Source organism: Pezoporus occidentalis, unplaced genomic scaffold (assembly GCF_034315485.1).
Source record: "Pezoporus occidentalis ecotype Australia unplaced genomic scaffold, CSIRO_AGI_Poc_V1 ctg28, whole genome shotgun sequence".
Taxonomy (NCBI): domain Eukaryota; kingdom Metazoa; phylum Chordata; class Aves; order Psittaciformes; family Psittacidae; genus Pezoporus; species Pezoporus occidentalis.
In genome coordinates, this window is record NW_026914718.1 from 6,439,596 (window position 1) to 6,467,361 (window position 27,766).

Consider the following 27,766-nt stretch of genomic DNA (forward strand, 5'->3'; position numbering starts at 1 on the left):
CACTCTCTGCGGTGTGAAATATGGTGATTCTTAACAGAAACAGAAATAATTGTGAATGAGCTAGCCTGAAATTTTAACATTTGATACGATTTGCTTTGTTGAGAGTAATAGTCAAGAATGCTGCTTGTAGTCTGGGGCAAGAATAATTTCTATTTGTGGCTCTCCCACCCCTATCTTTTATTCTCTTTTTTCCTTTCTTTGTGCCATCCTCCATAGACGAGTTGGCTTCTATGTGAACACCTTCAAAAATGTATCCAGCCTCGAAGCCAAGTTTCACAAGGAAATAGCTGTAGTGAGTAAAAATGAGTATCTCATGTATAATGGATTATGTGATATGCATGACAGCAAGCAAATGCTGCGAGTAATGAAGCAGTAAAAATCTAGCAGGGGGCACACATGACAATTTGCCCTAGATCCAGATTTGTACTATAACCTTGGTATTTGCTTCAACTTTCCATTTTTGTACTGTCCTTAAGGAAAGGGAAGCCTGTACAATTTTGGGTTATAATGCACTATGAGTTGTAGCATTAAATTAAGTTTATATTCTGATAATTTCTCCATTCCTTTTATCATGCTGTTGCCTTCAGTATTTTTTCTATGTCCAATTGCTAAGCATTTCATTGCTTTAATCAGCACAAAGAAGCTCCCATGTCAAGCATTCCCTTTAAAAGCCCTACATACATTGTCAGCAATGCCATATTATATGTGACTCCTGGGCAAATTGAGCACTTTCAGAGAGAATCTTTTGAGTGTGCTTTCCTAAATTGTAGTGTATTATCTATAGTAACCTGTTAATAGGAACCAGAATTGTTTGGAAAAGTTGCTTGGCTGAAGTCCCACGTAAATTGGGATTAAGTTTTTGAGGGGAACACATGAATCTTCTTGGCTATGCATGTTGCGTTAAACTTCAGGGGACCTCCTTCACCAGAGATCAGGCAACAGACAGTCACTTATAAACTTGTTCTCTGAAAACCAGCTTCTGTGTTTGAAGAACTGCTGTTATCTTTGATTCTATGAATTTTGGTAGGTTTCCACTTAGGCTTTTGATATACGTGGCATAGAGTATTTTTGGAAGTACCTATTTACCATTTTAAAGTAATCAGATTGTTTATTATCAGGTTATCAGTTATCTGACCAGATCTATCACCAGTGTTTTTAATCATGCCTGTAGTGCTTCAGACAAACTCAAGGAAGTGTTTTGTTTTCTCAGCTGTGTCACAAACTCTATGAAGTGATGACGAAGCTGGGAGATCAGCACGCAGACAAGGCCTTCACCATTCAAGGGGCACCAAGGTGAATTTACTGCTTTTTTCAAATTAATTCCATTGCAGTAGGCTTTGTGGGTTTCAGCATATGTAGTAATCACCTACACCACGTGTAGCGATTGCAGGACAATACGGTCAGTGGGTCTGTCCCTTCAGGATGGCAGATGAAGGTACCTTGAATGAAGTTCTTCTCAACATGAGTAAAGGTGCAAAACTCCCTTCATCACCCGTTTATTTTTCCTTTCAGAAAAAATAATACAGGCCAGATCTCTGCTGTTGCAAGTTAGCCTAGCTCACTGTAGACTATTACACCAGTTTGCACCAGCTAACTCTATAGCTCATTTATTCTTAGGTGCTTAGCTTACAGCCACATTGCTAACTCTCATAGCTTGTTTTTTTTTTAATGCCTTCAAGTGGTTAGATCTGTTTTTAGCTCCTAAAGGCATAGGATTAGGTGAGAAACCCAACCTTTGTAAGTCATCTTTTATCCCTATTGCTCATGGGGAAAAGTCAAGAAATGTGATCTGAGAGTGCACCTGAAAAGCTGAAGTAAGAAGAATGTCACAAAATGTCATATTTTAAATGACTTTCAAGAGAAATTTTGTCTTAAAATAAAAATAAAAGAAAAAAATATTAACTTGTGCTTTCTTAAGGTCAGAGAACATCAGTCCAGTACTTCTGATATTTTTGCTTGCCACAAATACAGCCTTTCTGCCATAATTTGATCTCTCAGTACTGTAATAGTGATAGGCGGATGTTGAAATGATAAATTATAACACATAGTGAATAGAGTGAATACATAAATCCTGAATTTCCAGCCAATCCCAGCTCTTCAGGAGCAATGAGAACAACACTAATTTGCCCTCAAGATGGACTCAGAGTAGCAGCAATTAAGACTGACCAAACAACATAGCATCTGCCTCAAACATATGGCTGATAGTCTGCATTTGTTTTGATCTCACTTGGGAAGAGCAAAGAATGACATGTTGAACCTTCTGATCTAATGCAAAATTCAGAACTAATTTGTTAAGTATGTGTCCAGACTTTTTGTTTGGACTAGCTCAGTGTTAATCCATGCTTCTTAAGATATATACATACACATTGCCTCCGGAGTTGCTAGTTTATGGATCATCACTTCCAGCCCAGGATGGACTTACAAGCTGGACTATGTTTCCATAAAGGATTTCTAAAATACTTCTATGGATGAAAAATAATGTAGTGCTGGAAAGTTTCAAGCACATTTTGTAATAAACAGGTATTTTTTCCACCTCTGTCTCCTAGGCTATGTCCAGCATGCATATGCTTGTTCCCACTGAATTACTTGCTCCATCAATGAGGGAAAACATAATTATTGCTGCAAATGAGTAAACATAGGTTAATGTGGTGCGATCTTCTGAACTTTAAAAATTCTTTTTAAAAATACGCTGTTTTTTTACTTGCCATGTTACACCCTTTTGCTGTACTGTTCACAGAGCCTTGTGTGAAAATCTGGATAGACTTTGACTTCCCTTATTAGCTGTGATGCTCTAAAAGACTGCTTAGGAGTGGGACTTTGTAAGATAAAATAGCTCTCCCTTTTAGATGCATGAGAAGTAGATTCTAGACAAGTGCAACATCTAATCTTTAAAGAACTGTATAAAAAGAAACAGCTCAAAAACTTGTATGCTACTGAGCGCTGAAAGGAAATACTGTACCTGGAAAAGAAATTTCTTAATAACTGCTTATTTTTTCTTTTTTCACTATTTCCACAGAAAGAGGTGGTGAGTGTGAGCTAAATCTGTCCATTCCAAAGAATTATTTTTTTCTTGTGTTAGCATTAGGAATATGTTTATGTTGTGGTCTCTTCAATCAGGTAGTGCTTCTGTTCTCTGTGAAGATGCATAGGAGTTGCTCTTCTCTTACTGAGTACTGTGGTTGTTGAGTGCTGTAGTTTATAGCCTCCCTGAGTTGTAAGCTTTCAGCAGCTCTAGGTAGCTCAGTATGTGTCAGTGTTTGCACCAGGTCCTTTCATGTGAAGGGCAGATCCTTTCTCGGGGCTTCATCAGATCTTTTCTTACTACCACCAGAGCTCTGTTGAAATCACTTGACTAGTGCTTGTTTATAGTTGTGGTGATTTGCCCCTCTAAATAGTGATATCCTTATAATAATCTTGGTTGTGTTTTATTTTATTGAAACCTTTGCAAAGTTGCTGGGCTTTTAAAATTATTTGCATTACTCGTTGGTATGCTTTCCCCTGGGGATTTTATCTTTAAAGCCTTTTATTCTGAGAAGGGTATGAAATACTCTTGAATGGATAATAAATTTTGACAATAATTCCATCTCTCATTTTATGACAGTTACAAACTTATAGATAATACATTATTTCAAATACAGAATCTGAAAAAGTGCAGGTACTCTGTTTCCCTGAAGTTATAATGATCAGGTAAACAGATCCAGAAATCAAGATCACTCAAAAGTAAAACTTCCTTTGACATTGTCGATCACTGAATTTTAATTGAATTTAATTGCAGCTTTAGTTTTAATCATTATATAATGGCTCAGTTCATCTCCTGTGTATACTGCCTTTTGAGGTCACCAGCATTACATCAGGGATGCAGTTCAACTATTGCATCAAAATGGTCAAGGTACAAGTCAGCATGATGTGTATGTATTCAACATGTTTGCTTCTGTCTAGTGACTCGGGTCCACTCCGCATTGCAAAAACACCATCACCACCAGAGGAGGTCTCTCCCCTGCCAAGCCCTACTGCTAGTCCCAACCATATGCTGGCACCAGCATCTCCGGTACCAGCCCGACCAAAGTCACCCACACAGGTAAGCAGAAACCTAGCAGGAGAAACTGACTCGTTGTGCAGTAAAAGATAGCTGAGATTATGTATACAATGGGTTTTTCTATCTAGACTATGACTGAGAGATGATTAGGAGGCCGCTGGCTCTGTTGTACTCTGTTCCGCTAATTGGTTGTTCATCCTTGTGTCACAAGCAGGGAAAAGTGGAAAGTGTTTTTCATATAAGGAGGAATCAAGAAAAATTAAGGTGCCCAGTGAACTGTTGAGACTTGTGGTGGCAAAGGAAAACACTCTTTAAGAAGTTGCATAGTCTCTAAGGACCCATATCCCAGCAGTGAGAGTTTGAAAAACCTATTTCTAAAACTTCTTGTGAATTTCAATTATACATTATGTATTTATATTATATATACCTTATGTATTTCTCTATATGCATATGTTTATGTATGTTATGTATTTCTATATATACATTATACATTATGTATTTCTGCTCTTCATTCATCTTCAAATTTCGCCTGTGAGTATCACAGGTCTAGTCAAGCTCTGCAGCAGAAAATAGAGCTAGCTTAGATAATGCTGTGATAGTGACAGGCTTGGTGATTGTTATTAACACTGAATTGAGAAGTTTTACACTGGAGTCACTGGAGTCATTTCTGTTCTCACAACAGTTGGTGAGGTAAGAATCAATTTCATGCATCAGTTAATCAGTACATCTGTAGCATAAGAGTTGTATGTGATAGTTTGTGAACATATCAAAGGCTTGTGTTGATGTTACTAATATTTTCAGAATTGGGATAGCTTCTGTGCTGATCACTCTTTCTATGGTGAGGAAGTTTAGTTTTGCATCTAGTCACATGTGAGCACACTTGTTTTCTGTGGTCTCCCAAAATGTGATACCTCACTGCCTGAATATTCATCTGCTAGGACTTTGTTTAGTCTTACTGGTGCCAATGGCGTTATGTCACGATACCACCCAAGAATTTTTTGTGACTTTTTTTCTTGGTATTTTGGCAAATCTTAAAATTATCCAACTGGTATTGGATATTATTGGTATTTGGTATTATTCCAAGCAAATAGTTTGTCATAGTTATGTGAATCCCTGGAAAGCAGGAGCAATTAGTAATCTAAGTACCTTTGAGGTGCTGTGGTTCTCAGAGATGGTATGACCTTAGTGTTAAGTAGGCTTTAAAGGTAGAAACAGGTGGGCAGGGACAACATCTCAAGGCTAAACAAGTATGAGTATAAGATGCCAAAAAGCTGCAGAGTCCTGGTTCTTTGCAGTATTGCCCTTCCAACTATGAGCTGCATAGGAGAGGAAGTGTCTTGCACTGTGTGCCCTTCACAGCAGAAAAAAATCACCCAAGAAATGCTTTTATATCTTCAACCTTGAGTTGCAGTAAGTTTGAAACATACAGTTGTTTTGCTTTGTCCACAGTGTTTGTTTCAAGGTACTTGGTGGTGAAGAGCCAAACAGCTCTTTTCAGCCTATGAAGCAGCAGAGATAAAAACCTAGCCCAAATTGTTTAGGCCAAGTTTATAGCTCTTTCTTTTATCCCTGAAGTAGTCTGTGATATTTTTGCTGTCTTTTTAGCTGAGGAAAGGTCCGCCAGTCCCACCGCTGCCTAAGCTCACACCCACAAAGGAGCTGAAACAGGAGAACATCATTAACTTCTTTGATGACAACTTTGTCCCAGAAATCAATGTGACGACCCCATCACAGGTAAGCTTCAGATAATGTGTGGGTCCCACCTTGCAATCACCCTTAGTTCTCCAAGATAATGGCCTTGGCATTGTTTTTTTTTCCTAATCCTAAGCATCTCAAGCAGCATTTTAGTTATCCTCATTATTTCCCTTCCTTCCATAAAAATCATTAAAAGTATTCCTTTTTGCTTTTGGGTGATTGACAAAAAAGAAAGGTACTTGGCTGTTTTAATCAACTTTTTGCAGGTATAAAAGGCTGTACCAGTTAGGTAGTTTATTCCCTTGGCTTTGACTCGCAGAAATATTAGTTACACAGCAGAGAAGTGATCAAGTTTACTTTTAGCTCATTATTAGAAGCTCAGGAGCGTTGCGTCCCAGCTAGAAGGAAGTGGGGCAGGAGGGCCAGGAGACCTCCTTGGATGGATAAGGAGTTGCTGAGGAAACTGCGAGGGGAAAAAAGAGTCTTATAAAAGGTGGAAGCAAGGACAAGCAGCCTGGGAAGTATAAAGGGATGTTGTCCGGGAAGCTAAGGCCCAGGTTAGGAAAGCTAAGGCCCAGTTAGAACTAAACTTGGCTAGGGATGTTAAGAATAACAGGAAGGGATTCTAGATTCTGTAATTACATTGCAAATAAAAGACTAGGGACAACGTGGGCCCTCTCTGGAAGCTATTGGGAGAACTGGCTACCCTGGATTTGGAGAAGGCTGAGGTTCTAAATGACTTCATTGCCTCAGTCTTCACTGGCAAATGCTCTGACCACACCACCCAAGTCTTGGAAGGCAGATGCAGGGACTGTGAGAATGAAGACCTTGGGCCCACTGTAAGAGAGGGTCTGGTTCGAGACCATCTTAAAAATCTGAACGTGCACAAGTCCATGGGACCTGATGAAATCCATCTGTGGGTCCTGAAGGAGCTGGGGAATGAAGTTGCTAAACCACTGTCCATCATATTTGAAATATCATGGCAGTCAGGTGAAGTTCCTGATGACTGGAAAAAGGGAAATATAACCCCCATTTTCAAGAAGGGGAAAATGGATGACCAGGGGAATTACAGACCAGTCAGTCTCACCTCTGTGCCTGGCAAAATCTTGGAGCAGATGCTCCTGGAAGGCATGCTAAGGCACGTGAAAATCAACAAGGTGCTTGGTGACAGCCAGCATGGCTTCACTAAGGGGAAATCCTGCCTGACCAACTTGGTGGCCTTCTATGATGGGGCTACAGAACTGATGGACAGGGGTAGAGCAGTTGATATCATCTACCTGGACTTGTGCAAAGCATTCGACACTGTCCCACACGACATCCTTGTCTCTAAATTGGAGAGACATCAATTTAATAGGTGGACCACTTAGTGGATAAAGAACTGCCTGGATGGCCGCACACAAAGAGCTGTGGTCAATGGCTCAATGTCCGGCTGGAGACCAGTAACGAGTGGTGTCCCTCAGGGATCGGTGTTGGGACCGGTCTTGTTTAACATCTTCGTCGCTGACATGGACAGTGGGATTGAGTGCACCCTCAGCAAGTTTGCCGATGACACCAAGCTGTGTGGTTCAGTTGATACCCTGGAGGGAAGGAATGCCATAGAGAGGGACCTCGACACACTTGTGAGGTGGGCTGATGCCAACCTCATGAAGTTTAACCATGCCAAGTGCAAGGTCCTACACCTGGGTCGGAGCAATCCCAGGCACAGCTACAGGTTGGGCAGAGAAGAGATTCAGAGCAGCCCTGTGGAGAAGGACTTGGGGGTGTTGGTTGATGAGAAAATGAACATGAGGCAGCTGCAGTGTGTGCTCGCAGCCCAGAAAGGCAACCGTATCCTGGGCTGCATCAAAAGGAGCATGACCAGCAGGTCAAAGGAGGTGATCCTGCCCCTCTACTCTGCTCTTGTGAGACCTCACCTGGAGTATTGTGTGCAGTTCTGGTGTCCTCAACATAAAAAGGACATGGTCTTAAGGTGCTTTCCAACCCTAACTATTCTATGATTCTATTATTAAATGATTTAATTTTTTTTAATTGCATATAAGAAACAGAAAAGCAAGAGTTGTGTAAAATAAGTCTATAATTTGTAGTCAGTTGTTCAGCTTTTATGCAGTTGTGGTAACTGCTGGTTGTTCAATAATGAACCCTTTCTATTATGGTAATTACATCTCTGATATGTGTGCCTGTGTCTAATAGACTGGGGAGAAATATGCAGATCTGAAGCTCATGCAGAATGTTTATGAATTTTTGTTTTCATGTGAATTGTTGTTTTCGTACCACTTCAATTGACAACACAGAGGAATGTAGGCACAGCAATGAAAAACAATTATTCTAAAGAGTTTGAACATGTGATGTTTTGTTTTCTTATGGAGGGGAGAAAAAGGCTTTGCCATCCATAGGGATCTATTTGGAAGAGAGAAGAGTTATTTATAGTTAAGTCCCCATGCAATTAAAGAATTAATGGCAGCTCCCAGTGTGCAGCCACTGCTGGGCCCTCCTGCTGAAGGGTGATTGGAGGTCTGTTGCATCACTGTAGTCTGACTTCATGGGAGTTATTATTCTGGCAGTGTTAGCCTTGGCATCGGTGGTAAGAGTTGGTGTTCCCATGCTGCATTAAATGGTGTATCCACCTAACCTTCACATGTCAGGCCAGCCAGGGAAGCAGAAATGGATCTGGTTTGCTTTTCTATTAAGAGCTGACTCTAGAACAGAGCTTTAAGTGAATGTAAGTCACATTTCCAGAATCTTTACAACCTTTCTATGAGAGAATGGTATAAAATTGGAATGGCATAATAAAGGTGGGACATGCTCCTAGGAACTGAAATCTTTCCCTTGTCTCTCAAGGAAAAATTGATCTCCCTTCAGTGTTATTTATATCCCTCTCTCCTCTGTAGTCAATGACCTGGGAATGACCTGAGCTGTTCCCTGGACACCTTCTCATGAATCATGTGCACTTTTTCCTCCACAAAACCCACCCCCTTCACTAAAGCACCTTACTATATTGAGATCTCTGAGTGTGTACAGGCATACACAGATAGTGTGTTGTATAGGTTTTATATCCTTCTGTGAGAGAACCAGCTATCGAAAATACATTGCATGAAATCCACAGGAAATGTGGACTTAACTCCTCTTGGTGCTTACGACATCTGCTTCAGTCCTCATAAGTACCTTCATTTTTGAACTTCACTGAAAGACAATTAACTTTTCCACCTCTATTCATTTCTGATTATGTGCTAGCTAATGCTGTGTTGTTTCCTGAAGCTGTATGACCATATGGGTACTAGTGCCTCAAGGGCATATGTGATGAAATCTAAATATATCAGATGAAAATCATGACAGAATGAATGTCATGCTGGTTACTGGTGGGAAGGGCTAGTTTGGTTTTAGCTTCTTAAACTGTGAGACCATAACACTGGCTTCAATGTGTCAGACCAGTTATCTGTCATCACCAGTGGCCAAAAGCAGAGGCCAAGGGAAGAATGTAAAACAAGGCAAGCAAATTTAATACTCCTTGCACCACTTTCTCCTACAGTATCCTAGCCTTCAGCCATTTGCAGCTCAGGGGCTTGATCAACATGATTTCTATTTAGTAATCCGTAACAGACTACTTTGCCCCAGATTTACATGTGCTGAAACACTACCCATGGCAAGGAAGTCCCCAGCTGAGCTCTATGCCACATGAAGGACCACGACCTCTTCTTTATTGCACATCTGCCACCACCAACTTCACTGCTATCTGCCTTGAAGGAGTCATGGAGCAGCCAAACCCCTGTGTCTTTCGCACTGGTGTAGACCCCACCCCTAGCACTCTTCTTCCAGACTGGAGTTCCAGGTCATTCTGTCACTCCTAGCATGGCAGCTGAGGCACTATTTGACCATGTTTTCAGGTGACACAAATTGCTCAGATGTCCTGTGGCATTTGGAAGCCATTAATTACCTATATTTGAATATCTCTTTACAAGTAATTTACACTCTTAAATGTTTGCTTATTTTACCATTGCCATCATCATAATTGTCTCCTAGTTTTGCTGTTCTTACGACTGCCTTGTTGTTGTAGACTTCCTCTGATGTGCACTTGGGTCACAGTCAGGAACAGGACATAGGACTATGTGGTCTGCCCCTGTGCTACCATTCTTTCATAAGATTATAAGTGAATGTATGTGTGCAGATAATTTCCCATGGTGCCGTTTCCAATCTGAACACTTTTCAAAACCACATTCCAATGAATACTACCTGCAGATTTTGTACACTGAAAGACAAGCTTTGCCCACTACTTCATAACCACTGAACAACTAACAGTAGGCAGTACGACCCTTGTTACCAAACCCAAGATGCTTGCCTACAACATTTGTCATTAGTGCAAATTAAATCTCAGCTGCATTTTCATGCTAATTAAAATTTTCTGTTGAAGCATGCTAATTATTTCTCTTGTTGCTTTACAGCAGGAAAGACCTGTAACCCATTGAACCAAGAAATGTATTTATAGTGACCTCAGAGGCCTTGGCTAATTCATTAATTGCAAACAAGAAAAAGGCTCTACCATGTAATCCAGTTTTGTAAGAACAGATCAATGTAGCAAGATTTAGGTAGTGTTACGTAAGATGTTTCCTAAAGTTTAGAGCTAAGGGCAGCGTTAAATGTGAATTGGTACTCATGTTCAGAATTGAAATCTAATTGGGATACCCTAGTATTCTGATTTTGAAAGAGGAGTTTTTCAAGAGTTATGTTTCTCTTCTAACAGAATGAAGTTCCGGAAGCTAAGAAAGAAGAATCTTTGCTAGATTTGGACTTCGACCCTTTCAAGCCAGAAGTTGTATCAACAGGAGTTACTCATTCACCCATGTCTCAGGTATCTCTTTGCCTTGAGGCAGGTGAAGCACATGGATGAAGCATGCTGTGCTTGGTAGCAAAGATCTGCCTTGTGTTCTAAGGAGCAGGCCTGTCTGTAGTGAATGAAAAACTGTCTTTCTGAACAGCTCTAGTCAGCCATTTATCTTTCCCCTTCTGTAACCGTGCACATGATGTACTGGGAGGTAAGGAAATTGTCAGGTGGTGAATGAAGATGTCTGCCAGTGAGTATGGTTTGATGGTACCTTGGCCTTGGCTTGAGCACACTGTTATTTTCCATCTTTAGAATAACTCTCAGTGCCAGCATTATAATTCTCCAGTGCCTGTTTTTTTTCTGACAATTTTTCTGACCTGGCTTTGACTCTTCATGTTTGGAAAGATGCCTCAGGGGACCTTGGTCTCATGGACTCAGCATGTGATTGCTTTGCTGTGGTGGAGTTTCTGTACCAAGTAGCGGATATGAGCTGAGTGGTTTTGCTTTTATAAATCTGGTTTAGACCTAACGTCAAAGAAAATGAGATCATGGCATAGGGTGTTTCCTTGTAGGATGTCGTGTTAAAGAAAAATCTGCATTCTATGATAATATTTGCCAGGGTAGTTTCTTGCATCAATATGAAAAAAAAAAGTAGTATAAAAGGGAAAAAAAAAAAAGGCTGATGTGTCAAGTTGCTGATTTTCATTGACTTATCCTCAGGGAACTGCTATTTTAAGACCCAGAACTCACCCTCACTCCCCACAGGGCTAATAGTACAGTAAGGAAGTTCTCCCGGCCAGCAGAGCTGTAGCCTGTGTTGTACACAAAGAAAGGAACAATATAACACATTGTTAGCAAAACCTCTTATCCCTGTGGCTATCAGTAATCTGGCTTGTCCTGTGAGACATGAGAGGACTAATCAGCTGTTCAGGAATGCAGCAGTGGGAAAGGAGCGAGAAGATGAGAAGCCTTAAGGCTGAGATAGTCCTGGTTCTCTGCTGATCTCTTCCTCAGTTAATTAGTGTCTTGCTTGGTGTGCAGTCCTGGTTATGCAGTGAGATCTGTAGTGATCTCTGATGGGTTATGCACTGTCAGAGAAAGTGTATTGTCAGCACTCTGAACATTAGCTGAAATTTCTCATTGTGGTTTGCTAAGAGAGCTGTTCAATTATAGCAGAGGCTTTTTTGCACCTTACTTGCTATGTTTCTTGCTCCTTCTAAAAAGGGAAGGAGAACAGGAAAGAAAACTCTAGCTCTAACTTTGCTAACTCTGGCCTTTCAGCTTGTCTCATATTGATGCTGATTAGAACAACGGGATCATGAAACCAAAGACATTTAACTTTTGTGACCCAGCATGTTTGTCTTCATATCAAATAAAGAGTTTGTTAGTTTAGCTAGAGTTGGTTTAGATTCAGCTGTACCATGAAATACAGAATGTAATTCTGTGTCAAAAAATACATTTTTGTTTTTCATCTAAGTGCATAAGAAGCATTCAGTGGGCACCTTCAGTCTCTCCTCTCCTTTCATCTTTCCTCCTGTAGTCTGGGTCTTGGACTCACTGGATGTAACAGCGTCATTGCTATGGCAGCCCAGTTGCAATCTTTGGAGAGCCCTGTGCTACCTTGCAGGGAGCTTAAGAGAGCCTTAAGAGATATTCCTAGGTGTGTATAGTTTTTGCCACAGTCACTAGTGCTGAAGTAGTGATGTCTAGACTTCGGTAGTCGTTCATGCCACGATGTTTCAGGAGGCCTGGCATGACTTCCCTATCGATCATTTAATTAATCACCTCCTCCACTGCTCAGCCAGGGTGATCAGACCACAGTAAGTGAGCCCTGGTCTGCCCTTCCTCATTTACTTTTCTGGTTTTATGGCCGCTTCAGAAATGTCCTTTCTAAAAGTGCCTGCCTCTGACCTCTGTTTGCTAGCTGCAGTCTGTCTCACCTTTCCCTTAGTTTGTTCTGTCCCTCTTGTACTCAAAGTCTCACGAGCAATGAAAGGAAAAGGAAAAAATGAAAATAAAGCAATCTATCCACTTCCATGGAATTCAATAGGATATCCAGGGTTTGTACCAGCTAGCCCTATAAGAACAGACTTATCACTTTTCCTTAAAGCTTGAATATTCAACTAGTAATGTTACAGCAGAGTAAGCAGGTACACTTGTGAATTACATACACAGAAGAAGCACATACCTGGACTTAAACCAAGTTAACATCAACAGCCATTTCTCAATCAGTTTAATTTGCTGTGAATCTGAGTATTGAGTTATTACTTTGTCTTTTGCAAAAGCAGAAGTTGTTCTTAGAGCCATTTTTCCATTATAAGAAGGAGGCAAGAAAAGAAGCTAGATGCAGAAATCCTTTCTCTCGGGCAGATGTTAGATGTCACATTTAACACGTGCAAATATTTCAGGAACAATTTTACATTGTTCCTGAATTTATGAACATCTTTAGTTTTTGTTTTTCATGGGCTTTAACCTAGGTGCAAATATAGGAGATACGTTTTGAAGCATCTCAGACAGCTTTTGGGACCGATCAGCAGAGCTTCATCTCATGTGGTGGGCTATTAATATTTGGCATGAAGTCTGCTGCATTCCTTTCACCTGTCCATTCAGCTCTTTGGCTAAGAGGTCACTAGCATTTATTACTTAACAGACTGGACAAGAAAATGACAGCAATGGTCATCTTTCTTGTTTTGTTTCCCAAAAAGCATGCTATTCCCCTTCCTGGTGTCAGTTATGAGAAAATCCACTTGTTCTCAGTGGGTAGCTGTATCATTTTTTTAACTGGCTAAAAAACCTGTCCTATGCAAGCTTTTTAAGCTTGCTCATTGCAGAGACTCCTGTACCTGTTGAAAGGCAGTCACCGGCTCAGAATCCAGCTGTTACTTAAGCACCTGATGTTGTGAGTTTGCTGGAAAGCAGCAACTGTTTTGAAGTGGGAAATACCACAATCCATCACATACTGACCATCCTGTTGAACTAAGAAGTGTATTATGCAGTTATGTGCCCACACATGTGCTCACACACACGGTAATATATAAAATGTATATGTATATATGCATATAAATAAGTTTACAAGGGCATGTAGACATAGAAGAAGGGGTAATGGCTTTAAACTGAAAGAGTGGAGATTGAGATTAGACATTAGGATGAAACTCTTCCCTGTGAGGGTGCTGAGGTGCTGACACAGGGTGCCCAGAGAAGTTGTGGCTGCCCCTGGCAGTGTTCAAGGCCAGGTTGGATGGGGCTTGGAGCAACCTGCTCTAGTGGAAGGTGTCGCTGCCCGTGGCAAGGGGTTGGAACTGGATGAGCTTTAAGGTCCCATCCAGATGAAACCATTCTGGGCTTCTCTGATATAAATAAACTCTCTCTTGTTAGTTAATGCACACAGTTATGTAGCGTGTTGAACATACAGTATATGAAAAGTGTTTTTCTCAAAGCCTTTTTTTTCCCCTCCTTTTTTCAGACATTGCCATGGGATTTATGGACGGTAAGCCTGACTTTCATCATTGTGAACTGGGATATTTCTGTGCCTCTGATTCTGTAAACCCCTAAACTCAGATTTGCAGTGCTTTTACCAGAAAAGATAAAGAATATATATATAAGATGAAGAATTTATAGACTGTGACAAGCACTTTCAAGTTTATGGAGCCACAGGGGATCTTTTAAAACCAGCAACATTAAAAATAATCTCTGTTGCTTGGCCTACAAAACCCCTAAATGATGTCAGAAATCTAGGCTAATAAGATTCACAATCAATATAGCAAAGTGTGTGCTGCTTTTATTTTCATGCTTAAATTACAGCTACTACAGGGTAGGAATGTATGCGACTCACCTGGTTCAGTTATCTGAAGGTGTAGTTCCTCAGGACTTCACCCCAGTGGACAACCTTTTGCTCAAGATTCGGGAATGAAAAGAGAATTTAACTTGTCTTTCTGGGCATGCAGTGAACTGGAGTTATTCACAAATGAAGCTGCAACTTTAGGAAACTGCATGAATCCTTCCTTTTTTCTCTCGATGCCAAATCAGATGCAATCATCTGCAGGAAGAAAACAACTCATTTTTGTGAGCTTTCTTATGACTATGTCATGGAGGTAGCGGGGTTGACTTGACATGTACCTGGTACATTCATTTTTGACCTTTTGCAGCTTCAGCCAGCACAGAAATCTATGGATGCTTCTCATGCATTCACATTTGTAGCACTGGTTTGTGAGCACACAGCATGTGTGATGTGTATTAAATTCTCATCTTTTTCTATTGGGAAAGGTTAAATAGAGCCTGAAAAACAAGTCACGCTTGTAGGCTAGCCAAAGTTTCAGGGCTGCCAATATCTAGACCAGCTAAAATAACCCATAAATGTTTCAACTATATTGCTCTAAACTTGTTAGATAGCTTTATCAGTGTCTTCCTTTCACACAGTTTTATTAATAAATATTAATTTAATATTATGTATGTATTCTGTATTGCAATTATTTTTCTCTTTGCTCTAGTCTAAAAACAGTACGTAGTGAGCTTCACAGCTGAATGTTTGAAATCAAGGATACTCAACCATTTACTGAGTTTCTCTTAATAGGCTGAATACAGAACAGTTGTTGATCTTGCTTGCAGCATTTGTATCTGCTCAAAGTGGCAGTGTACACAGCACTGTAAATGCCTCTGTGTGGCACAGGGTGATGGACAATTGAAGGAGCTGCATGTGCAGGGCCCTCTGCACTGCTTGCAGCAATGCCTTGGTGTAAATACAAGTAAACCCCACCGCCACTTGTGTTGTTTCCTTCCTTGATCACTGTCTCCCAGAGCAACTCCTTTTTTCATTTGAGGTGTAATAGGGTTTTTGTGGTCAAAATGTCAGTGGCTCACAGGGGAGAGCAAGGAGTGATAAATATTCATTACGCATGTAGATCTTTTATAATGTGATATGGAAGCTGGAAGCATGGCTTAAATTCAGGGGCCTGGCATTAGTCTCCTGTGGAGCAGCAAGAAAGGACCCGCCGCTCTTTCCCCACACCACTTTGGGACCTGCTGCTGGTTAGAGAAGTGCTAATTAGTGAACTGCTGCTGTAACAAAGTACATCAGTTGTTCTTTCTGTGTTTTATACGTGTGATTTTCTTCTCTACAGACAAGCAGCGAATTGGTGCAGCCGGTAAGCAAACCTCCCCTCAAAATTGCAACCGCTCTACAGACATGCTTTAATCAGTGTGGTGTGATACATAGTTTTCTGGTTTTGTCTATCAGTGCTGCTCTTTTACATTGCAATCTATTGCCTCCAGATGTTGCAAACCACATAGGTTTTCCTAAAATGGCTTAATTTAGTCACTTGCATTCTTTAAATTAAAATTGCTTTAGTAAAATATGAATTTTGTGTTTTCTCATCAAGTCCGCCTTTATCTTTTTCATCTTGTGTTTTTTCTTTGCTTTTCTGTCTGCTTAAAGCCTGATTCTTCAAAAAGTCTTTCCCTGTGTAACCTGGTCATGGAGGAAGCCCCAAACAGTGGGTCATCAGAAGATATTAACAGAACTCAAACTGATCTAGGTTCACTCAACTGGGGCCTAGATGTTAGCACACCCATTGTCAGCCAGGAAATTACTGCAGGCAGTTCTTTGCTTTTCCCTGGGGCAGAGCAAACCTCAAGCGAATCCACGGGTACTCTGCCTGCTAGTGTTTGGCCTGCTGTAGAGAAGCAGGAGGATGCTGCTCCAGGGTCAGCGTCTGTAAACGAAAACCAGAGGACTTCACTGGAGGACCAGTTGGATGCCAGAAATGTCCCATGGGAAGATGTGGTGACCAATCAGCCTTTAGAGAACATAACCAGTTTTGAGACACCCATCCTGGGAACTGATAGCTTGTTGGATGAACCCCTCCCATGTGATGTGCCAAAGGCAGAGGAAGAGCGGGAGGAAGACGAGTGGGCAGGTGTCAAGCCAAGTGAAAAGGTAGAGACCAGAGCTGTTAACTACGAGGAGGTAGAAGGTACAGAGGAACTGGAAGAGCAAAGTTGCAAAACCAAGGGAAACAATGAGGGAGAACTTCATGAGGTTTTACCAAAATCAGATCTAGAGTTAGAAGGTAACGATGGGGATGCTGAGAGAGCTGGTGGTGCTAACCTAGAAAACCCCAGGGAAGAAGAATTCAAATGGGTCAATGTCATTAAGGAGAAAGATGGAGAAATACCATTGTTAAGCACAGGGCTGGAAGATGGGGACAAAATAGTAGTGGATAACTATAAAACTATAGAAAGCACTGGTGCTGAACCTGAGAGAGTCTTTGGTATCTGGGATCAGGACCACCAAAGGACATTTGCAGATGGTTTAGACCAAACTAACAGTGGTACTAGAGAGAGTACATCCATGGAGTGTATAAAAATGAGGGTACGTGTTGACCTAGAGGTAACTGACCACACAGAAAAGGACCTTACAGATACTGGAAACATTCTGTGTGATGCAGAATTCCTCAGTGCAGAAGAATCTGGTAAAGGAACTGAAGACAATAGCATCAGCCTCCTCACAAATGGTAGTGCTGCTGCTGCAGGTCAAGGTGCTGCTGAAAAAGAGTGGCCATTGCTGCCTGAGGCAGCTGATGCTGCTAGCAAAAGCTGTGGTAATCCTTGCCTAGGTAATGCAGAAGACCAAGTGACAGATAGGGCAGCAGCAGTAGCTGAAGAGCATCCTAGTAGCAGTGGTGTTCCTGAAGCCTTGGAAATGGACCCCTGGCTGGCGAACTGGGATCCAACAGTTACTCATGATTCCTGGGGTTTTTCTAATGTGTCAGATGTCCAAGCCAATGGACTGGATAATTGGCCCTTTTTCCCCAAGGAGCAAGACTCAGAAGAAGGTAACTTGGAAAATGTTTGCTTAGGCATTAGTGATAAATGGTCTACACAAGACCTAGGAGGTACTGGTACCAGCTGGGGAGAAGTAGGTGCAAGCACAACCAATAGAATTCAGGAGACACCAGTAAAACAAGGCTTGCCTGGAGAGCAGGCAGGCATTAGCCATCCTGGACCAAGCAAGGATATAGCTAGACCCTTGGCTCTGTTTCAAATGGGAAATTCCAGAAATGCTAGCACCGAGAGTTCAACTAGTCCTAAAGACAATGAGACCAACAACTCAGATTTATCTGAAGATGAAATTGCTAACCGGAGATATGGATTGTTGTACCAGGAAATTGAGGCTGATAAAGAAGAGGTACCTACCCCAGTGTGTAGCCTAGTCTAGACAAATTGTTCCTTAGGTCATGCATAACCTTGTCATATAAAAACTATCCATGTGTGTTTTCCCCACTGCCCCTCCTAAGCCCGTGCTATTCTTTTCTTTGGAAACTGCCATGCAACTGTTCATCCTGTGGTGCCCTTCAGCCATGCAGTGAAGCAGGCTGACAAAACTGCATTTCTAAACGGGGAATGAAGCTTTGAGCTGTGATGGCACATCGTGTCTCGCAGGGTTTGTGTCTTACCTGTAGAACTTTAAAAGCACCTAGTCCTGTTTGTTTTCTTGTTTTGTAGAGTCGCTTAAGTTACTCTGCTTTTTGGTTTCGTTGTTCTCTTTAAGCCTGTGACGCCTCTTATCAACTAGCACTGTCATCAAGTTTCTTGCTGCCTTACCCCTCATTTTATTCTTTTTTCCCTTTTTTTTTAATGTCTGGCCTACATTTTTATTGTGCAGATAAAAATGTTTTGACTCCTGTTCTGCTTCAGTAAACACATGATAATTTGTTCTGATCTTCACTTCTACATAGGCATCCAGCACAGCGTTTAATGGATTTGCACAGGTAAGAAATAAACATGCTTTGAGATGTATTTTTCCTGTGCTGGTAGGAAGGGATTAGCACTGGCTGTACATATTCAGGAAATGTGTTCTACAGACAAGCTGCACAACAGGGTCGTACTGACGCCAGTCCAAACCCTGTCCTCAGAAATTATTCCTGGATATTACTGGAATGATGCTAATACTCTTGATACACTGGGCCTGGCTGAATTTAGTAGCAAAAATCTGACTACCTCAGTGGGACTGATTATTTACCTCCCTAGAGGACTGCTTTAGCTTTTCCTGATTGCGCTCTTTTGTGGCTTTGTCTCACAGTTCCAAACTCCTGTAAAGTGTGGGTTCCTCAGTTTCACGTACTTTCAGCAACTCTGTGTATATATGAGTTTTGTTTCTGCATCTTAATTTTCATTGAAGATATATTTGAATCTGAAAGTTAAACCTTAATTATTCGTTTGTTGCCATGCTGGTGGTAAGACTCAGTTAGACATAACAGAGATACAGTGCATGAAGATACCATGTTTATGCTTCCATATTCCTTATTCTAGGGCTATGCCAAGATCCCAAATTTCAGGTGGATAACCTGAGGCCTCATTAATTTCCAGCATCCTTTTAGAGACTGGCTCATCCACAGCACACCCTGTACTCCAGTTTTAAAAGCACCCAAAGAGGCTGAGCTTATACAAGGATGGAAATGAGTTTTCCAGTGCTTAATCATTCTGCTCCAGAGCATTTAAATTAATGGATCAAAGGGGCAAAAAGCCAGGCAAAGAGCCACTGCTAATAATCAAGGCAAAATGTTTGCCCTGAGGGAATCAAAATCTGATGCCCCCACTGCAGTAGGAAAAGGATTTGGCCAGGGATATTTTGCAGATTAACTGGTTCTGAGTGAGTAAGAAGTTGGAAAACATCTCCATTCTTGTATCTTCTGAATGCAGGTAAAATTTTGCATCTATAATTACTTTACTAACTGAAGAAATAAAAGCCCAGCATCAAGAGGATGTGAAAGGATCTTAGAGTTAGTGTACTCCCCAGGCATGGGCACGTGTAGTCTGCAAAAAGGATTCAGAGTTTTACTGCTTAGAAATCCATTGTGTCTGAAGCAAAGCCCTTGCTATTCACATATATTAACTGAAGGGGGTTTCACTACCTTTAATAACATTGCGCGGTTTAGAAACATCCAATGTATAACTGAAAAAGGAATGTCTTTAATATTAATAGTGCTTAACTAATAATAATTATTAATATCTATTTAGATTATCTGTCATCTTACTCTGTGTGAATTTACTTATGCATTTACCTGAATGAACCATTAAAAAATCAGATCTTTGATAGACACCTGCAAACATCCTGACTCAAATATTTTTGCATCACTGTTTTTCGTTTCTATATCTAGGATACCTCTGCATTTACAGTGCAATCAAATGAGAATGTGACGGAGCCTTTGGTAAGTGGTGGCTTTTGCTTCCTTTTTAAGTACCTTATAAAAACTGGCACCATTTCTCCTTTGTGCAAAGGTATTTTCTCCTTTTTGAGTTTTCCATCCTCTAAGTCACAAAACCTTAAGCTGGATGAGTTGGTGGGTGATGTTGTTGTTGTAAACCATTACTCACTGAAACAGTCTTGCACAAGGATAGCACAGAGAAAAAGAAAAGAAAACCAGGATATTCTAAGCTATATTAGCTTTTCAAAGGGGCAGTCAAACAGTTTGTTTATTTATTGCACGTAAGAAATTACAAGAACAAGTACTATGGTCCAGTGTACAGCAAGCAGGTGATAGTACCTGGTGGCTGTTTAAATGTCTGCAGTATTGTTATAGTTTTATCCATTCTCCAGATATGAACAGTAGGCATGGTCCCCTTCTAAGGAGTGGAGAACCTTTCTGGAAGTGATCATACTTGGGCAGTTTCTTAGTTTCTCTTACAGTCTTTGGTTAGCCTGGAGTAAGGATGTAGAATAGCAGCATTGCTGGGCGAGTGCTATAGCTACTTAATAGCAGCAGAGTGATGCTCAATATTATTTAATGTGGCTTTTGTATAATGCCTCTGGTGGTACTACCGGTAGCTGAATTGCGGTAACTAGTCTGAAGACTGCTTGTCAACAAGTGACTTTAAGAACATCAGTACAATCTGCATTATAGTGTTACCTGTGATTTTGAGCCTAAAAGTTTCTTCCAGCATTAAACCTCAGGAAACTCATTAATCATCTTACCTGGGATAAATATACTTTGTGTTTCTCATTTCAGTCCTATTTCTTCTTTGTGAAATTCCCTAGAGCTAGCATGAATACACTACACAGATTGATTTCTGGACAGCATGGTATAATATAACGAATGTTTCTTTATGCTGTGGCAAATCCTGAAGGTCTTGCTTAGGCAGACTTCCCTGTACCTCATTAAAACTCAGGCTGCTTAAGGAATATGTGAGGAAAAAAAGTGAGAGGCTATGGGATTCTTCCTGAAAAATACCATTGTGGAGAAGATTTTAGTGTCTTTGAGAGTTTTGTGGAAGCTCCCTCTTCATCACAGGAGACCTTCTAGCCAGCTGCCTGTTTATCAGCTGCAAAGCAGTTAAATAGCTTTTGAGCTTCATATTGTGCTGAGCAATTTGTTCATGGCAAATTAATCTACTGGGGTTATTTTATCTGTTTGAGTCAGCCATCTTTATAAATGGAAAATGCTGAGCACAGCTTGCAGCTCTCCCCTTGTATGCATGTGTATTTGCAAACTGATGTCTCCACTGGAGATCTCACTTTTGCTGTGAACTACTTTGCCACAGGACTGAACGTGTTGCAGGGCTGGTGATATCTGTTAGATCTTCTTGCTTTAAAAGAAAGCCTGGGCCACAATTTAAAAGGGTGGAATTCCCAATACAGGGTTGATAAATGGATGCTTTGTAGCTGATTGAGAGCTCAAGAGGGAATGCATTTTAATCAGAAACCAGGGATGATTTTCACTGCTAGAATTCCAGCAGTCAGTGGTTGCCCTTGTTCATATAAAAACTGTTTGAGTCTCTGTTAATTGCTTCTTATCTTCACTGGAGGAGGGGCTATATTGTCTGAGAACAGGCAGACCTAGGGAATAGGGGGCAATGTAAAGAACTTACATTTGAAGCCCACAGTTGGTGCACATGAGTGCCATTTTCAGCTTCTGGCCTTACCATCAGTTTCTAGAGAATTTGAGTGCCTTCCCCCCAGTTCCCTCACTCCTTTCTGTAACACAGGAAGCTGATGCGTTCTTTCTGTGTGAGGGAGGTGTGTAGGACTGGCTCAGTTTACACATCGAACACCGAGGATGAAAATGCCCTTTAGATGCTGTCAGGCCAAACATGGTTGTCTTCTCCCTGGCAAAGCCCAGTGAGATTGAGCCTGAAGCAGCATTGTGCCAGGCACAGTTCCCATTCCCCTCCTCCCTCTCCATTATAATGTACTTCTCAACAATTTTTCCACTGTTTACATAAAAATCCATAAAACAAAAGACTGAGGCTGAAGAAGCTCCACCTGGGGAACCCAAGGTTGAGGAAACCCCTGCTGCTGCTGCTGCTGGTGTGGAGAAGGAGGCTGTCCCTGCTGAGCCTGCTGAGCCAGCAGAGCAGGCTGTGGTGAGTGACCTGTCCCCCGTGCCACCTCCTGAGCCTCATCTGAGCCACCTTCCATCATGGTGGATGTGTCTGCTGCATTTCAGCCACCCTTTCCATCATCACCATGCATCCATGGCTGGTTTCCCCAGCACCAGGCTGTCTCACAGCATGCCTCTCCAGCACGCATCTTCCTATCCGCCCTAAAGTGTAATCCTCTTGTGTTTGGCATTTTAGACTGAAGTTTGGCTGAGTGGTTGTGGTTTCACAGATTGTTTGATTCCAGATGAACTTCAAAAGGAGAAAGAATTGATGCCATGTTTAGATGACTTTATTAGCAGTTTTCTCATTTCAAGCTGAGCACTAAGCCAGTGTACATATTGTATGGTCCTTGCTAAAGCATGAAAATACCAGAAAAAAGCAATTGTAATGTAAGTTATCTACAAGGTTCATGGTTTTAGAAGCCAGCCATGATCTGAAGAGGGAACTCCATTATCAGTTTGGAGATTTTTACATGTCAGCATTCAGGAGAAAGCCCTGTGGCCTATGGAGACCAGGCTCTCCCCTTTCCTGTGTGGTTTCTTTTCAGTTGATATAAATCACAGCAATAACTTGTCAACTCCATAGTAAGGCAAAGAATGAAACTGCCTGTCTGAGGCACATTGTTTTGTCAAACTCTTGTCCAGAATGCCTTGTGTCTAGTCAGAGTAAATCTGATAGTTTGGAATAAAGGAGGAGGGAGGGAAGGTGGAGAGACAAGGGAGGGGAAATCAGTCATTGGGTTGGAGCGCTCCTCTTCCCCTGAGTGAATGGCAGGGAATAATGTGGAACAACAAATATTAATGAAGCTGAAAAGATTATTTCTAGATGGCTTTATTCTACTCATCTGTAAGGATTTAAGGAAGAAAAAAAGTTGGGGTTTGGTTTTTTTGTCTGCTAGTTTTGCTGGGGTTTTCTTAATTTCTTTTGAAATAAGAAGTTGTCCTTGCTAATTTGGGAAAATAAGCTAAAAGTGTTGACTTTAAACTGTCTGAAATGGAGTCATTCTGCATTTGGCTCTGGGGGGCTGTTATTTCAGGAAGGGCTTTCCAGGACTTGCAGAGAAGAATTTTGGAAGATTAGGATTAATGACAAATAAGATCAAAGCTAAGGAAAGTACAGAGTTGCAAAGGATGAGAGCATGTCATTTCTCGACAGTTCTGCATTCGTTTGCTTCAAAAGTGACAGTTTACTTTAAAAGTGGACTTGTAAAATATTGATAGCTTCTTTCTGGGAATCTTTATGCAAGTTTGGTAACTTCCAGATTGGAGTGACAGCCCCTAAGCAGTTTAATTTTTCTGTGGTAGGTTTCCTGTCACATCCCATTAATCCAGGAAGTTTATGGTATGCAGTCTTCACTGGGGGAGCTTCACAGTAAATGTTGTGGTAGGGTTTTCATTTAAATTAGGGAGGGAATGGTCCAGGGGGTCGGGTACCACTTGCAGGACAGAGAGTTCTGTGTTCAGTTACTTGCTGTTTCCTACTCTGCCTGAGCAAGATTGCCAACTTCATTATGAGAGCTCATCAGAATTGCTGCCTGGGATCTCATTATGTATTTTTGTCTTGATCCTTCAGGTCTCAAATGCCATAGAACAAACAAAGCTTTTATTAATAGCTGTCAACAGCTGATCCTATCTGGGGAGGGGATAAAGTGTTTGGCAATTAGGACAGAATGACCATGTGTACCAACAGAAGTCAACCACGGCAAAAAGTCCTTGCCTGGACTTCTGCACACTGAAACAGTCGTTTCCCGATTTCCATAGCAGCTGTAAAACCCCAAGGGCACAGTCTGAAGGATATAATGCATTAACTTATTTCTATAAATGCATTAATTCTTTTTCAAATAATGTGTCCTATGTTTAGCAGTAGCAGTCAATTTTTCTCCTTCATGGTAGCCGATGCAGTGCTGTGTTTTGACTTTCAGCCTGGGAACAGTGCTGATAATACCGATGTTTTCAGTTGTTGTTAAGTGATGTTTACCCTGACCAAGGACTTTGTGAGCCTCATGCTCCGCCAGGGAGGAGGGGAAGCTGGGAGGAAGCAGAGACAGGACACCTGACCCAAGCTAGCCAAAGAGGTATTCCATACCACAGCACATCATGCCCGGGAGGTAACTGGGAGTTAGCCGGAAGGGCTGGGAGACTGCAGGGTTGGGTGAGGTATGGGTCGGTGCTTGGTCAGGCTGGGGGGGCGAGTTATCAGTCAGTTGGTGGTGAGGTGTTGTATTCTCTTCCCTTGTTATTTCCTTTATCATCATTATTATCATTGGTGGTAGCAGTAGTGATTTGTGTCATACCTTAGTTACTGAACTGTTCTTATCTCAACCTGGGGGAGTTGCATTCTTTCGATTCTCCTCTCCATCCCTCTGGGAGAAGGGGGAGGGCAAGAAGAGGGGGAGTGAGTGAACAAACTGCCTGACTGGTTTTAAACCACAACATAATGCTACACCTCTCACTACATCAGTTTCTCACATTCAAACAAAGGCAACATGAGGGCATTATAATGAAGTGAAAGCTTATGAAATCTTGGTATTTCCCTTTCTTCTTCTCCTACATGTAAGACAGAGAGAGTTGAGAGCACTGCTCAGAGATCAGCTTTTTGGCTTCCATTATGCTCATTAGTTTGGAAAGAGCCTTTCAGTGCTTTGGATCTGATGCATGCTTGGCCTCTGATGTTCTTCCATTAAAGCAGACACTCGGCTGAATATTGTGGTTTTCAAAGCTGTATATAAGCAGATACAAAACTACGTCCTGACAAACTCTTTGTAGACACTGAACAAGTACAGCAGAAGCCAGGAAACACCCTGCACGTTTGGGGTTGAATCCCATTGTATGTGCAAATCGCGGTGTCCATATAGTGGAATGTCCAAATGGTGGAATGTATTGTTTGGCAGAGCAATACAGTGGTCAAATACAGAGGAGCCACCGACTGCATCCTAATTCTGAGTGTGCAGCTAAGTGCAGGTGTGAAGTTGGAGGATGAGGCCATTAAAAATATATGGCTTTAGTGAACAGAAGGGAACTGGTGTAGGATGGTGTCATTCTGTTGAAGTCTGCAGAAGCATATTTTTCTCACTTGATGGAACAAGGGTGTTACTTTACTGAGGTGTTAGTGCAGCCATCCTTTTTACTAGCCCTTCATGCCCTAAAATTGGTACAGTTCGTGCTTCCGTGCCTCTCTTCTGCACCCCACCATTCACAAAATCCCAGCTTCCAGCTAATCAAAAATGCAAAAGCAAAATGCTACTAATCTGACTAGACAAATTGGGAAGTCCCGAGCTTTGGGAAGCAAGGATAGCTCTTGTTACTTTCCTCTTTCCCACCAAAACTGTGTTTCCGGTGTGAGGAAAACAGGCCTCATTTAAAAATATGTACATGTATATACTAGATTCTTCTGCAAAGAGTTCCAAAGTTGGGCTGTTGGGATTCAGAATATTGCCAGGGTAATATTAAGAGAAGGGCAGAGGCTGTCATGTTCCAGGCTATAAGGTGCAGGATGATGCTCATTTCTGAAGGCAAACTGACTTGTAAATGCAGCTGATAGCAGAAGTTCAGCACTTTTTAATAGTAGAAGTAGGGAAAGCATCTATCTACTGACTTGCAGTTGGACATAAAGCTTTTACAGGCAATAGAAACATTTGTGTATACCTCTTCTGTAGAAGAAACAAGGAAAACAGTGAGGCTTCTGTGTGTGTGGCTGTGTGCATCACAAGGGTCAGAAGTAGGTGTATTTTGCTGTTGATATTTGGGTTTTTCCTATTTAAGACTCTCTATAGTCCCCTCAGACTTAATATAAAATGGAAGACTCCATGGCAGAGGCATGGCAGGGTCAAGAAGAATTGATCATTAAAAGAGAAGGTTATATAACACTGTAATTTTAATGGGATAAGGCTGTGAGAGGTTTCTATGGTAACACCGCTGTCAGCATCTGCCTTGCCCCAGCATCTGGACATGTTTGGGGCTTATGAGGTGACTGCGGCAATACTAGAAGATTAGATTAGGAAAGACGTGAGTGGCATGAAGTTTGGATATAACTCAGCATCCTTCCATCACAGAAGAAACAGGCAGCCATTTCACCTGAAACTGAAAACTTACAACAGAAAATTTGGTGTGACAGGCTTGGGTGTGTGAAGGCCGTTAGTACTTGAGGTCTCCTAATTTCTGATTGCCAGAGCAGATGGTCCAATCTACCATGCCCTCACATACATTTGCACCATTTGTCTTCACCCTTACAGCTCTTTGGGAAAGTTTGATCTAGCTGTGTATGCAAACAGCCTCAAAATTTAATAGCAAAGTGGATTTCCTTCACAGGGCTTGGATTTGTTTTCCCTCAGCAGACTGTCTGTAGAAATAGCCTGTGTCCTCAGTTCAACCTGAACAGAAAGAAGCATCTCCAACTGTTCCAAACCAGGCCTGAATTCACCCACATAGAAATTTAGCAATTTAGCAACTACAGAGCTGTAGGAAAGGACCTAGTGTTAGATGGCATCTGTGCTGTAAACAGTACTGTTTGGGGAGCGCCTGTTATTATTCAGTGTACTTAATCCCTTGAACACCTCAGTGGGTGTCAGATTTGGAACACCACTGACACATGTCTAATTTCTTAAATGTCAGGCACCTGCTGCACGTACCACTGCATATGGACCTAGAGAAGGGTGATTCTGCAAAAAAATGATGAATTTTGTGACCCACCTCTTTTGAACAGCCCCTTTAAATGAGTTGCAGTCCAACATGAGTGGAAGAAGTAAGTGCTTTAGAAAGTTTACCTTGAAGCTCTGGTGAGTTGCAGGGGCAGCAACAGGTTATCATGGGAACATTTGGAGTCTTGGGTGGGAGAAGTTTGAGGGTGCTGGAAACCACAGGGTCAGCAGTGGGTTGTGGGGTGTTACTAAACAGCTCTTTGAAGTTGATGCTGCCGCTGCTAATAACATATGTAAAAGGTTTTATTTGTTGGCTTTTAGCCTGTAAGTACTTTTATTTCAGCTTATATGTGGCACCAAGAATCTTTCTGCTTGCCATATACTATCCCTTTTAGTTCCAGCCATTCATTTCATTGCATCCCATACATTCTGTGCTTCTATTAAGCTTGCTTAATAACCAATTTCTCTGCAGCTATTGCCTCAGCATGAGTAAGGTGATGACCATATTTCCTCTTTATACAGGACAGTGTCGAGGCAGGGGATAAGGAGACAACTGGAGTTGCTGAGAAAGAAAGCGAGGTACATGTGAACAGCCTTGAGGCTGTGGTTGTGCTTTAATATCTTCAAGAGAATCATGGCAAAGAATACAGTTGTCATTTGCACATCATCAGTATGCAGGCCAACATGATGCAGCTGTGGTATCTGTTGTAACACTGCACAGATACATCTTTATCTGTGGTATATATTCTAACACCAGAGCATCCCTCATTCAACGTAGCACCTGCCTTAGAAACTGTCTGTTGCAGCAATACAGAGTGATAAGTATATTCAGGGCAGCAAACAAAGCAGCTTCATGGTTGAAGGAGGTATAAATCTGTTTCCATTGACATTTGGAAATATATTGCATAGAATCCCAGTAGCTTTTACTAGCACAATGTACCCTAAACTAAAACAGATATTTGAAAATAATCAAGTTAAAAGCTTGTTTGCTAAAGCACAAAGCCAGCATCGAATTAGATATAGTTAAAATCAAATTACAAAGCAACTGAAAAGCTCAGTGACATACATTAAGCTGTGCATGTGTAGACTTGATTGATTATATTTTGTTTATAATTTTCCAGAGGTGATAAAACTACTTCCTGTGAATCCTTCTATACTAAAGTGAAATAATAATGCTTTCAAACATGCAGAGGGCACAGCACAAGAG

The 27,766-nt window shown here is 41.4% G+C and overlaps 1 protein-coding gene across 3 annotated transcripts in view; it reads left to right on the top strand.

Annotated features, from left to right (window-relative positions):
• AMPH (amphiphysin) overlaps nt 1–27,766 on the top strand; it is a 110,474-nt gene that overhangs the window by 72,050 nt on the left and 10,658 nt on the right. The window contains exons 8-18 of one of the 3 annotated variants that reach the window (XM_062625476.1): nt 217–292; nt 1,211–1,293; nt 3,940–4,078; nt 5,642–5,770; nt 10,467–10,574; nt 14,011–14,034; nt 15,665–15,688; nt 18,281–18,313; nt 19,703–19,753; nt 21,783–21,905; nt 27,082–27,138. In XM_062625476.1, the coding sequence (XP_062481460.1) occupies nt 217–292; nt 1,211–1,293; nt 3,940–4,078; nt 5,642–5,770; nt 10,467–10,574; nt 14,011–14,034; nt 15,665–15,688; nt 18,281–18,313; nt 19,703–19,753; nt 21,783–21,905; nt 27,082–27,138 (847 nt within the window). The remainder of the gene's footprint in view (nt 1–216; nt 293–1,210; nt 1,294–3,939; nt 4,079–5,641; nt 5,771–10,466; nt 10,575–14,010; nt 14,035–15,664; nt 15,689–18,280; nt 18,314–19,702; nt 19,754–21,782; nt 21,906–27,081; nt 27,139–27,766) is intronic. The other 2 variants (XM_062625477.1, XM_062625478.1) reach the window with 2 other exon arrangements.